The following is a 13,623-nucleotide window of genomic DNA, read 5'->3' as shown; positions in this document are numbered from 1 at the left end:
ATTGTGAAATACATACTGCAATAAAATAGACTTCCGATATATTAAACACCTGTAACACAAATATGATGTACACAGTAGTGCAGATAAACCCTTAAAAACACAAATGTACCCCTTGTGTAGAGGGCACTGTATAGAATACCACTGACGTGCTCCAGAGCAATTAGGGCTCTGGGTAAATGGGTGTATTTGAGAGGGAAGTAAAGACACCGAGACTTTGGTCTATATTCGTAGCACCACATGTATGGAGAGAGTAGCAGGGAGAATCCAATAGTGGAGGATTACAAACACTTTTATTACATACACAGTTAAAAACTCTTACTTTGTATGCTTAGATAAATTGAACATAAAATAGGGCTGTAAAAAGCCCACCACAAAGTGGTACACTGCAAAACCCGACTCTCTGTCCTCCAAACTCGGAATACGCGCACCCCTTTTGATGATGCAAGACATTCCATAAGTGACGCGTTTCGCTCTGCGTCATGCCAGCTTCATCAGACACCATCCTGCTTCATCCTCTTTGTCTTATATAGTCCTCTAACTTGCCCTCACTGCTCTCTAGTTGGTTGGGCAATTCATTTCACTGACTGTTTATCCATGAGCCATATTCGGAATACTCATTTGTTACAAATTATATAGGATGCTATGAAACTTATATTACAATATCTGTACAAGCAAAACAAATACTCAAGAATGAATAAATATGAAGGAGACAGAAACACAAGAAATATTAAATACCTCCTGAGTGCAGTAGACGAGACATCCATTAAATATCTCCATAAATATCTCCATGACCCATCTCTCCTAAAGAAGGCTAATGTAGCTTCAATATCAATGTGTCTTCAATCTGGAAAATGCAAACAGGCTGATCTAATGCCATAACAATCATATGTAATAACATGCAATAGATTATATATCTTCTGTGCTTTATAGTAATTAGCTAAGTATTTTTACTGAACCTTTTTGGTGGACAAATTGGTTTGTGTTTGGATTTATTTTTATCTTTTAAATCATAACATTATCAGTATCCTCTCCTCTGTAAGATCAATAACTAGACTGACTGTTCTTTATTTCTATCTTCTTTTCCTTTCTAATCTCAGTTCCTCCAGAGGTAAAGGTTTCAGATCAGAAAGCAGACGGAACCACAAAGCTTCTCTGCCAGGCGTACGGGTTTTACCCCCGGGACGTAGATGTGATTTGGAAGAAAGATGGCATTGAGGTTCCCTCGGATGAAGCCAAAAAGGTTCTTCCCAATACTGATGGTACTTACCAGATCACAGCTACCGTGGAAGTACCACCAGAGGAGATGGACAGACACTCCTGCCACGTGGAACACATCAGCTTGGACAAAACACTTATTGTGAAGTGGGGTAAGTGTCCCCATAACTGGGGGTAAACACAGAATCAGGTGTCAGTGAGTGTGGGATTTTTGAGTAATTGGAATCTCTATCAGTAGTTATTGTGTGTAAAGTAATAAACATATTAATATAAATTCAGTGGTTAGGGTGGAAGGATCCTACATGCGTAGTGTTTCAGTATTAATCTTTGCCCATACAGAGATATTTAATGTTGCTGCTTTTAGATGTAACTCCACCCCATTAGTCAGTCAGGAAGGAGAGTTCTTTGCTGACTAATGTTAATTCTGTACATATTCTACACACAGTCACTATTCATTGACTGAGAAATCTCAGCTCATGCTCTCAGCCAATGAATGAATGGCGCTATAGACATCCAGCTTGTATATAGGTCGGATACAGCTCAGCCACCATTCTCGGAGACTCTGCCCCCGGCAGGACCCAGGTAGGTGGCAAACCATTGAAAAACCTTTCCACTACAACGAGCTGTAATGGTTGTGATGCTTTGAGTAACCATTTAAACGTACAGATTTCTGTATATACTATAAACCTGTAATAAAAGACATACAAGCTATGTCACAATAAACCGAGTTTAAGAATATTGAAAGATCACACACAACATTACATAGTTACATAGTTACATAGCTGAAAAGAGACTTGCGTCCATCAAGTTCAGCCTTCCTCACATATGCTTTTGCTGTTGATCCAAAAGAAGGCAAAAAACCCAATCTGAAGCGCTTCCAATTTTGCAACAAACTAGGAAAAAATTCCTTCTTGACCCCAAAATAGCAGTCAGATGTCTCCTTGGATCTAGCAGCTATTAGCCCACTAATTAGAAATTGTATCCCTCTATGTTATGTTTTTGCAAGTATTTATCCAATTGCAGTTTAAACATCTGTATAGACTCTGACAAAACCACCTCTTCAGGCAATGAATTCCATATCCTTATTGCTCTTACTGTAAAACAACCTTTTCTTTGCCTTAGATGAAATCTCCTTTCTTCAAGCCTAAATGTGTGACCTCGTGTCCTATGTATAGCCCTGTTTATGAATAGATTTCCAGATAATTTTTTGTACTGGCCCCGAATATATTTGTATAATGTTATCATATCCCCTCTCAGGCGCCGTTTTTCCAAACTGAAGAGATTTAAATTTTTAACCTTTCTTCATAACTAAAATGCTCCATTCCTTTTATCAATTTTGTAGCTCGTCTCTGCACTTGTTCTAGTGCCATGATATCTTTCTTTAGAACAGGTGCCCAAAATTGCACAGCATATTCAAGGTGTGGTCTTACCAGCGATTTATAAAGAGGCAAAATTATATTTTCATCTCGAGAATGTATGCCCCTATTTATACATGACAAAACCTTACTGGCCTTAGCAACGGCAGATTGACATTGCATATTGCTACCTAATTTGTTGTCTATAACAATTCCCAAATCCTTCTCGTGTGTGGTTATCCCTAGTTCACTACCATTTAGGGTGTAAATTGCTTGTGCATTCTTAACCCCAAAGTGCATAACTTTGCATTTTTCTACGTTAAATTTCATCTGCCATTTTAGTGCCCAGTCCCCCAATCTATCCAAATCCCTCTGCAGCAAGGCAATATCCTGCTTACATTTTATTACTTTACAACGTTTTGTGTCATCTGCAAACACTGATACATGGCTTTCAATGCCCATTTCAAGATCATTTATAAATAAGTTAAATAGAAGCGTCCCCAAAACAAAACCCTGAGGGACACCACTTACCACTTTTGTCTAGTTTTAAAATTGACCATTTATGACAACTCGCTCTACTCTATCCTTAAGCCAATGTTCTACCCAAGAACAAGAATATTCATCTAGACCAATTTCTTTTAGTTTGAAGACTAACCTATTGTGAGGAACCGTATCAAATGCCTTGGCAAAATCCAAGTAGATCTGCAACACCCTGATCTATATTTCTACTTACTTCTTCGTAGAATGCAATTAGGTTAGTTTGACATGACCTATGTTTCATAAAACGATGCTGATTATTGCTAATAACACAGTTCTTCCCAATGAATTCCTGAATATTATCCCTTAATAGCCGTTCAAATAATTTCCCAGTCACAGAAGTTAAGCTCACAGGTCTATAATTTCCAGGCAAGGATTTGAAACCCTTTTTAACCCCTTAAGGACACATGACATGTGTGACATGTCATGATTCCCTTTTATTCCAGAAGTTTGGTCCTTAAGGGGTTAAATATAGGAACAACATCTGCCTTCCTCCAATCCTCCGGTACAATACCTGAAACAAAAGAATCTTGAAAAATTAAATACAGAGGTTCACTTATTTCCCCACTTAGCTCCTTAAGTACTCGTGGGTGGATACCGTCAGGCCGCGGAGCTTTATTTACATTAATTTTCTTTAATAGCTGTAGCACCTTGTCTCGAGTTACCCAATCACAAGTTGTCTGCAAGTTTGTTGCAGCAATCATATGCATATCTCTTGCCATAGGATCCTCATTAATATATACTGAAGAAAAATAGTTGTTTAAAATTTCTGCCTTTTCCTGGTCTTCATTGACTAACAGACCCATCTCTGTTTTCAGTGTACCTACACTTTCATTTTTTGTTTTTTTTAGAATTAATGTACTTGAAATATTTTTTGGGGTTTGTTTTGCATTCTTTGGCTATCAGTTTCTCATTTTCTAGTTTAGCCACTTCAATTGCCTTTTTGCAAGTATTATTGGCTTCCTTATATCTTATATAGGATGCCTCTGATTTGTCCGATTTAAATGCTTTAAAAGCCATTTTCTTATTTTTAATCTCTTGTTTTACTTCTCTACTAAGCCACATTGGTTTTAATTTGTTTATTTTATATTTATTACCCAATGGTACATACTGTGAAATGTACCTTTCTAATATTTGTTTGAATAGTTTCCATTTTTCCTCAGTGTTTTTATCACTAAGGAGTTTATGCCAGTCGATATGTTGTAGAGCTGCCCTAATCTTATTAAAATTGGCTTTTTTTTTTTTTTTTTTTTTTTTAATTCTTTATTTTTGGTTTGTCAGAAAATGCGAGAACACGTCTTGTGCAGTTTAATCGGTTTGCGCAGAAACCGTCCATTGCTTATACAGTATTGTTGTTACATGGCAAAGTTCCATTGCTTACGCAGAAGCCAAATATAGACAGTTAGTATTGGTGTCTGCATAGTCGGTTAGTGTGGATGCCGACCAGCACTCCCATCAGCTGACATTTTTATCATTTATTAGTTCAACTCATATTAAACTTTTGCTCCTTACATGTTTGTTGATCATCATTCAGAAAAGGAAGAAAAAGAAAGAAAAAAGAGGGAGAGAAGGTTGAGGACGTAGCTGGGTAGGAAAGGAGAAAAGGAAGGAAATTGAGGTGGGAGGGAAGGGGGGGGGGGGGTGAGACCCTCCCTGAAAATTGGCTTTTTTTAAATTATACGTTTTAATATACCCCACATGCTTTTGCTTTTTTGAGTTTATTTCAAAAGTTACCATATTGTGATCACTATTTCCCAAATGCTCCCCTACTTGAATGTTGGTTAAAAGATTAACATTGTTTGTTATAACGAGATCCAGACAAGCATCCTTTCCAGTTGGTGCTTGTACCAGTTGTGACATAAAGGTGTCATTTAACACATTCAAAAACCCGATTCCCCTAGCTGAAGTACTAGTCCCTCTATCCCAATTTATGTCTGGGTAATTAAAATCTCCAATAATTAACGTGTTACCCCGATTTGCAGTTTTACCAATTTCCTCTAACAGCAGTTCTCCCTCCATAATATTTACATTTAGTGGTTTATAACATATCCCAACCAATAACGTATTTCCCTTTGTTTGCCCCAAGCAGATATCTACCCATAAAGCTTCCACATTTTCCTCGTCACACTCCACATGCCTAAGATTTGACTTTAACTCATGGCTGACATACAAACATACCCCACCACCCTTCTTGTTTTTCCTATCCTTCCTAAATAATGTGTACCCATTTAAGTTAACTGCCCAGTCATGTGTCTCATCCCACCATGTTTCTGTTATGCCTATTATATCGTATTGTTTAGTGTATGCTATTGCCTCTAGTTCCCCCATTTTGTTATATAGGCTCTTTGCATTAGTAAGCATACATTTAATATCATGAGTCATTTGTACTTTTTGTGAATTATCAATATTACATACCTCCTCTGTTCTGAGCTTCCCCCTCGCCCCATCTCCACCCCCTTATACTGAGCTAAATCCCATCTCATTTCTATCCTATCTCCATTTTCTAGATTGCTTTGAGCCTCCCCCCCTACTACTAGTTTAAAATCTCCTCTGACCTTCTAGCCATCCTATCCCCCAGCACTGCACACCCTCTTCCGTTTAGGTGCAATCCATCACAACTATACAGGTTGTACCCAAGCGCAAAATCGGCCCAGTGCTCTAAAAACCCAAAACCCTCTTTCCTGCACCAAGACTTCAGCCACGCATTGACCGCTCTAATCTCCCGCTGCCTTTCTGCTGTAGCGGGCGGCACAGGTAATATTTCTGAAAATATTACCTTGGAGGTCCTTTTCTTTAGCTTACTTCCTAGATCCCTGAACTCACTCTTTAGGACCTTCCATTTTCCTCTGACTTTGTCATTGGTACCAATATGGACCATGACAGCTGGGTCATCCCCAGCCCCTCCCAATAATCCCTCCACTCTGTCAGCAACATGCCGGACCCGAGCACCCGGGAGGCAGAAAACTGTCCGGTTGAGTCGATCAGAGCGGCATATTACCCTATCTACTCTCTTAATAATAGAGTCCCCTACCACCACAACCTGTCTAGACTTCCTTACCCTCTCAACCCCACCCGTACTAGAGGGGCTGTTCCCACGGCTGTTAGAAGGAACAGCTTCCTGCAGTACAGCTACTCCTGAGCTGATGCACCCAACATCTTCACTCAAACGGGCAAATCTGTTTGGCTGCACTAGATCAGGACTAGCTAATCCTTTCCTCTTCCCTCCCCCTCTACTTCCTCACCCCACTGTTACCCAGCTATGTGCCTGTTCTCCAACTGTCTCATATCCTCCCACTCCACTACCTGCACCCACTAAACTCTGCTCAGTGAGCAGCAGACTCCTCTCAAGATTATCAATCTCCCTCAGTGTTGCAATTTGCCTCTCCAGATCTCCAATCCGAGCTTCCAGAAAAGCCACTCGCTCACACCCACCACAGAGGTATGGACCCTGGACAGATTTATCCAGGCATGCATACATGCAGCAGGATGTGCACTGAGTAAAACTTGTAATCTTGCTAGCACTCGTCCCCAGTTACCAAAAAACACAAGTGAGCAAAAACAATATTTACCCTCTTGGTTTAACCCCTTAAGGACAGAGCTTCAGAAGCTTGACTTACGCTTAATGACACAAGCAATTTTTGCATTTTCTTGCTGTTTGCGTTCAACTGCAATTTGCATCTCTCTCATTTATTGCACCGACACATATTATATACTGTTTTTTAAAGGACAGAAAGGGCTTTAATTTGATATAACATATAAATATATAAATGCTTACTTATTATAAAAAAAATACAGAAAAATGCAAAAAAAATGAAAAATATTGTTTTTTTTTACAGTTTTTGCAATCATAATGTGTGCATAATTAGTGCAGGTTAAGGAAAGTAATTAAAAATAAATTCATTTATTTGTTCTGATTTACAGAATATATAATGTGTCTGGGATTTTAATTTTTTTTTGGTAGTTACAGGTCACAAAGCACAAGGAGTAAAATAAAATTTTAATATGGAGCGATTAGAATTTGGTATGTTTGTCTTGTAAGCCTAATAGCCATAAAATAAAACAAAATTGCCACACAAAAGTATATATTTATATAAAGTAGACATCACAGGCTATTTACCTAAGGTTGTTTTGACACTTTCTACGTAGCCATTTTACCGCCAACCTCTGCTAAATATTGGAGTAAAATTGTGTATTTGGGGGGTTTTCGCACACAAACGTATAACAAAGAACTTCTCATGTGTATTTTGTAAAGTTGTTGTGTGCTATTCCTGTACAAAGTTTTATTATGTGTTCAGTTACTTCTGCTGAGTACAACGGTACCCCCATTGTATGTCTTTGGCACTATTTTGTGAAGCTACAGTGCCATATAGGAGACCTGTCCTTTTCAGTATTCACAGTAGAATTTTGAGAGACGGATATAATGAGCCTATGCTTCCATTTGGGGTATTATAACAGTTTAACTGTTCAAAAACCCCCACAAAGGCCTACCATTTGTAAAAGTAGACACTCCAGGGTATCTCATAAGGTGCATATTGTGCCTTAACATGCCCCCATTTTTTTACCATTACATGCCAAAGTATGTGGTAAAAAATAATTGTGTGCATTTTTTACATACGGATTGCATTTTTGCTGGGCATTTTGTATATTTCATATGTGCCACTAAGTTCAAACCCCCCAAATTATGCTCAGCTAAGTCTTCTGAGTAAAAGGACACCCCCATTGTATGTCTATGGCACTATTTCGTGAAGCTACAGTGCCATACAGGAGACCTGTCCTTTTCAGTATTCACAGTAGAATTTTGAGAGACGGATTTAATGAGCCTATGCTTCCATTTGGGGTATTATAACAGTTTGACTGTTCAAAAACCCCCACAAAGGCCTACCATTTGTAAAAGTAGACACTCCAGGGTATCTCATAAGGTGCATATTGTGCCTTAACATGCCCCCATTTTTTTACCATTACATGCCAAAGTATGTGGTAAAAAATAATTTTGTGCATTTTTTACATACGGATTGCATTTTTGCTGGGCATTTTGTATATTTCATATGTGCCACTAAGTTCAAACCCCCCAAATTATGCTCAGCTAAGTCTTCTGAGTAAAAGGACACCCCCATTGTATGTCTATGGCACTATTTCGTGAAGCTACAGTGCCATACAGGAGACCTGTCCTTTTCAGTATTCACAGTTGAATTTTGAGAGACGGATTTAATGAGCCTATGCTTCCATTTGGGGTATTATAACAGTTTGACTGTTCAAAAAAAAAAAACCACAAAGGCCTACCATTTGTAAAAGTAGACACTCCAGGGTATATCATAAGGTGCATATTGTGCCTTAGCATGCCCCCATTTATTCACCAATATATGCCAAAGTATGTGGTAAAAAATAATTTTGTGCATTTTTTGACATACGGATTGCATTTTTGCTGGGCATTTTGTATATTTCATATGTGCCACTAAGTTCAAAACCTTCAAATTATGCTCAGCTAAGTCTTCTGAGTAAAAAGACATCCCCAATGAATGTCTTTGGCACTATTTTGTGAAGCTACAGTGGCATATTGGAGACCAAGCCATATCAGTTTTTACAGAACTTTGAATTTTGACGCTGGACCTATGTGCAATTTCCAAGCATCTTCGTAAGTTTTAAATTCAAACTACCCCACAAAGGCCTACCATTTCTTAAAGTAGACACCCCAGGGTATTTCAAAAGGCATATTTTGAACCTTAGTGTGGGATAATTTTTCCGCTAGCTTGTACCAGGTGTAGTGGTAATAAGCGTTTTTTCTGCCTTTTTGACACACAAAGTGAGTTTGCACAGTATATTTTGCAAACCTTATGTGTACCACCACTCTATAATACTTTATATGTTGCTCAGCTATGTCGGCTGAGTACAAAAATACCCCCGTATGTACCTTTGCCAGGTATATGTGGACATCGGAGGGGCACATTTGGGACACAGCCATTCCATTTTTTTTCAAACTTTACATTTTTACGCTGTGCCCATGTCCCATTTTAGAGTATTTTACCAGGCTATATAATCCAAATACTCCATAAAGCCATACCATTTCTTAAAGAAGACATCCCAGGGTATTTCAAAAGGCATATTTTGAAAATTAGTGTGGGATAATTTTTCCGCTAGCTTGTACCAGGTGTAGTGGTAATAAGCGTTTTTTCTGCCTTTTTGACACACAAAGTGAGTTTGCACAGTATATTTTGCAAACATTTTGTGTACCACCACTCTATAATACTTTATATGTTGCTCAGCTATGTCGGCTGAGTACAAAAATACCCCCGTATGTACCTTTGCCAGGTATATGTGGACATCGGAGGGGCACATTTGGGACACAGCCATTCCACTTTTTTCAAACTTTAAATTTTTACGCTGTGCCCATGTCCCATTTTAGAGTATTTTACCAGGCTATATAATCCAAATACCCCATAAAGCCATACCATTTCTTAAAGAAGACATCCCAGGGTATTTCAAAAGGCATATTTTGAACCTTAGCGTGGGATCATTTTTCCGCTAGCTTGTACCAGGTGTAGTGGTAATGAGCGTTATTAAATGTATTTTTTTACTTTTTAAAACTATTTTTTAAACTTTTGTTTTGCTTATTCATTTTTTTAAAGTTTCCTAAACTTTCGTAAAACTTTTTTTTACAGATTTAACATTTTTCTAAGCTTTTTCTTTTACCGTTAACCCCTAACTAGCAGTAAGCAGCACTAACAGTAAATTCCCCATTTTCCCATAACTCTCACCCACCCCAGCTAGCAAAATATTTAATTATACAATATTTAAATTAGTTAATTAAATTAATTTAACCCCTGAGGGTTAAAAAATAAATAAAAGTTAATCGTCAGGGGTTAAAAAAAATTAGATCACAGTATAATACTGTGATCTGTATTTTGATCACTGTAGGCAGTGATAGACTGGCAGGCAAGGGGTTAATTTTTATTTGGACTGGGTAAAGGGTTTATTTTTTTTTATTTTTTACTTAAACGTTATTAAAACTTTTTTTTTACTTAATTTTTTAACTTTTTAAAGCTTATTTTAAAACTTTTTTTAACGTTAACCCCTAGTTAGCCTAACACTAAATCCCCCAATTCCCCACTAACTTCCACCCTCCCCAGCTAGCTAAATTTATAATTTTAAAATATTTAAATTAATTAATAAAATAAATTTAACCCCTGAGGGTTAAAAAAAAAAGAATTAACCCTCAGGGGTTAAAAAAAAAATCAGATCATATTAAAATGTAATCCCTGCCAATTGATCACTGTAGTCAGTGATCAATTGGCAGGGAAGGGGTTAATTTTTTATTAATATGGGTAAAGGGGGGGTGGGATTTTAATTTAACTTTTTTTTTTAACACCAGGGGGCAGGATCACTGAAGATCCGTCTCCCTGCACTTCACACTGAACCCGGAAGTGCAGGGAGGCGGAGGTGAGTATAGAGAGCACATGTGCCCGCTCTGGCATGCTGTCAGAGCGGGCACATGTACTCTGACAGCCCGATCCGGTGCTCCCGGTCTGCTCTAATGCAGAGGCAGACCGGAGCACCATTAACCCCACGATCGCCGCGATTGCGGCGATCTGGGGTTAATTTTACCGCGTGACGGACGAGGTCCGTCACCCGTCGTTAAGGGCATCCCCAGGATGACGGACCTCGTCCGTCACCCGTCGTGAAGGGGTTAAACTCCCTTGTAGGTTTCAACTTCTGTTGTTTTAACTCCTACTTAAAATAGCCTACTTTCAAGCAAACTCCAGTGAGCAAGCTCTGTGAGTCAGCAGTGGGTTTATATTGGCCATACAAATCGCACACAGGTGGAAATTAAGTGGCACTCCCCCTAATTAGCTCAGCAGCAGCAGCACCCACAAGGAGGGGAATAGAAACAACAAGAGAAGAAAAAAAAAAAAGGGAGGTAAAACGTTTTAAATAAAATCAGCAAGGAGAAAATATAGAAAAAAAAAAAGGGACAAAGTTTAAATATATCCAGCAAAGAAAAAAAATATATATGAAAAGGGGAAAAAAGTTACAAAAAATTAAAAGAAATCAAAACAGCAAGGAGAAAAATAAATTAAAAAGAACAAAAGTGAATAAAAATAAAATACAAATCAAAAAATTTAAACCTGCTTTTTTTTCCACTTTGTATTAACTAATACCAGCCACAGTCCACCAGGTCACCAACAAACTTCTGTTGTTTTAACTCCTACTTAAAAGAGACTACTTTAAATAGCCTACTTTCAAGACAACTCCATTGATGTTGTTACATGTGAATGTGTTTATCTCTTAATACTCATAATTTTACAGGTAATTGGAATTTCATATAATTATATTGGGGAATCACACAATAATTACCGTGTTATCCTCTCAATGCAGCTATGAATATGTCTGTTCTCTCAGTATGTCGACATTTTTTATGTTTAATTCTGATTCACTCATTTCAATAAAGAACATGAGATATGGATTAGCTATAAGCAGTATAGAGTCTTAGTAAATAGAGCTGATATACAGTTATTATTACAGTGGATTATTTATCCATATTTATCTATGGCAGCATTACAGTAAGTAACGTCCATGCAATACGTCATGGGATGGGAAAGTATGAATGATCAGCGTGTATATAATGCAATATAAAACATTTAATAAGAGAACTAATCAAACATAACAGAATATAATCCCAGTAGGAAGGGAGAGTACAGATATTGGAATATAATCCCAGTAGGAAGGGAGAGTACAGATATTGGAATATAATCACACTCTGGCTGCGGTGACAATAACTGCCATTATCTGGATATTCTGTAAAATCATGAGTGAAAACACTGTGGCTGTGCTATTCTCATATTTATTGGGCCTTCATTAACTTAAAGGAGGATGTTTGGTTTTATTTTAATTTACTGATTAATCATTTATTCATAACTCTCTTTAGGGTAATCAGATGTATTCCCACTGTATCTCAATTTAAGGAGTCATTCTGTCTTAAATATGAACAGACCGGGTAACCTTTAGGACATGTGGATATAATCCCCTGTCCTGCTCCTTATGGTCAGTTGATGGATATAATTACCTGGTGCACTAACCTTTACCTTTAAATTTACAGAAAATTGATTATTGCTTGCTTTTTTAGGCATTATCTCAAATGTTTCAGTTTATCTTTTTTTTTATTTATTCCTCTTAGATTTGACTTCTCTCTAATAATTTATTTCTCTATTTCTCAGAGCCAAAGTCCAACCTGATCATGTGGATAGTGATTGGTGTTGTCAGTCTTGCCGTGATTGGCATCGCTGTTGCAGGATTTGTGATGTGGAAGAAGCGTTCAGGTAAGGATCAAGCTTATTGCATTTGGAATGTGCCAAACCATCTTGTCAGAATATGTTGATATAAAGCAGGTGCAGGGCATCCCTGCATGTTCACAGGTGGAGCAATCACTGGCTCAGTCAGTGCGGCTGGCGCAGGATATCCCTGCATGTTCACAGGTGAATCAATCACTGACTCAGTCAGTGCGGCTGGCGCAGGATATCCCTGCATGTTCACAGGTGAATCAATCACTGACTCAGTCAGTGCGGCTGGAGCAGGATATCCCTGCATGTTCACAGGTGAATTTTTCGCTCCATAAGACGCACTTTTTTTCCCCTCAAAAGTGAGGGGAAATGTCTGTGCGTCTTATGGAGCGAATATGATGCTTTACTTACCTGTCTTGCAGCGTTGGCCGGCAGCACAGGGCGCACCGCGGTAGTGGAACTTTAATTTCATGTTCCGGTTTCCGGCGGGACTGAAAGGAAGTGCGCACAAGCTGAGTGCGCACTTCCTTTCAGTCCCGCCGGAAACCGGAACATGAAATTCAAGTTCCACTACCGCGGTGCGCCCTGTGCTGCCGGCCAACGCTGCAAGACAGGTAAGTAATTATAGGACAAGGGGAGGGGGACAGTATGGGAGGGGGATGAAGTCTATGGGGAGGGAGGGGGATGAAGTCTATGGGGAGGGAGGGGGATGAAGTCTATGGGGAGGGAGGGGGATGAAGTCTATGGGGAGGGAGGGGGATGAAGTCTATGGGGAGGGGTGGGGATGGAAGTCTATGGGGAGGGGTGGGGATGGAAGTCTATGGGGAGGGGTGGGGATGGAAGTCTATGGGGAGGGGTGGGGATGGAAGTCTATGGGGAGGGGTGGGGATGGAAGTCTATGGGGAGGGGTGGGGATGGAAGTCTATGGGGAGGTGGGGATGGAAGTCTATGGGGAGGGGGGGATGAAAGTCTATGGGGGGGGATGAAAGTCTATGGGGGGGGATGAAAGTCTATGGGGAGGGGGGGGATGAAGTCTATGGGGAGGGGGGGGATGAAGTCTATGGGGAGGGGGGGGATGAAGTCTATGGGGAGGGGGGGGATGAAGTCTATGGGGAGGGGGGGATGAAGTCTATGGGGAGGGGGGGATGAAGTCTATGGGGAGGGGGGGGGTGAAGTCTATGGGGAGGGGGGGGGTGAAGTCTATGGGGAGGGGGGGGGATGAAGTCTATGGGGAGGGGGGGGGG

The 13,623-nt window shown here is 39.4% G+C and overlaps 1 protein-coding gene across 1 annotated transcript in view; it reads left to right on the top strand.

Moving 5' to 3' along the window:
- LOC134585324 (class I histocompatibility antigen, F10 alpha chain-like) overlaps positions 1-13,623 on the top strand; it is a 129,799-nt gene that overhangs the window by 100,645 nt on the left and 15,531 nt on the right. The window contains exons 4-5 of the mRNA XM_063440735.1: positions 1,098-1,367; positions 12,317-12,418. Of these exons, the coding sequence (XP_063296805.1) occupies positions 1,098-1,367; positions 12,317-12,418 (372 nt within the window). The remainder of the gene's footprint in view (positions 1-1,097; positions 1,368-12,316; positions 12,419-13,623) is intronic.

This window comes from Pelobates fuscus, unplaced genomic scaffold (genome assembly GCF_036172605.1).
Source record: "Pelobates fuscus isolate aPelFus1 unplaced genomic scaffold, aPelFus1.pri H_3, whole genome shotgun sequence".
Classification (NCBI taxonomy): domain Eukaryota; kingdom Metazoa; phylum Chordata; class Amphibia; order Anura; family Pelobatidae; genus Pelobates; species Pelobates fuscus.
The sequence above is the reverse complement of the archived record's forward strand: the minus strand, read 5'-3'. Positions and strand labels throughout refer to the sequence as shown.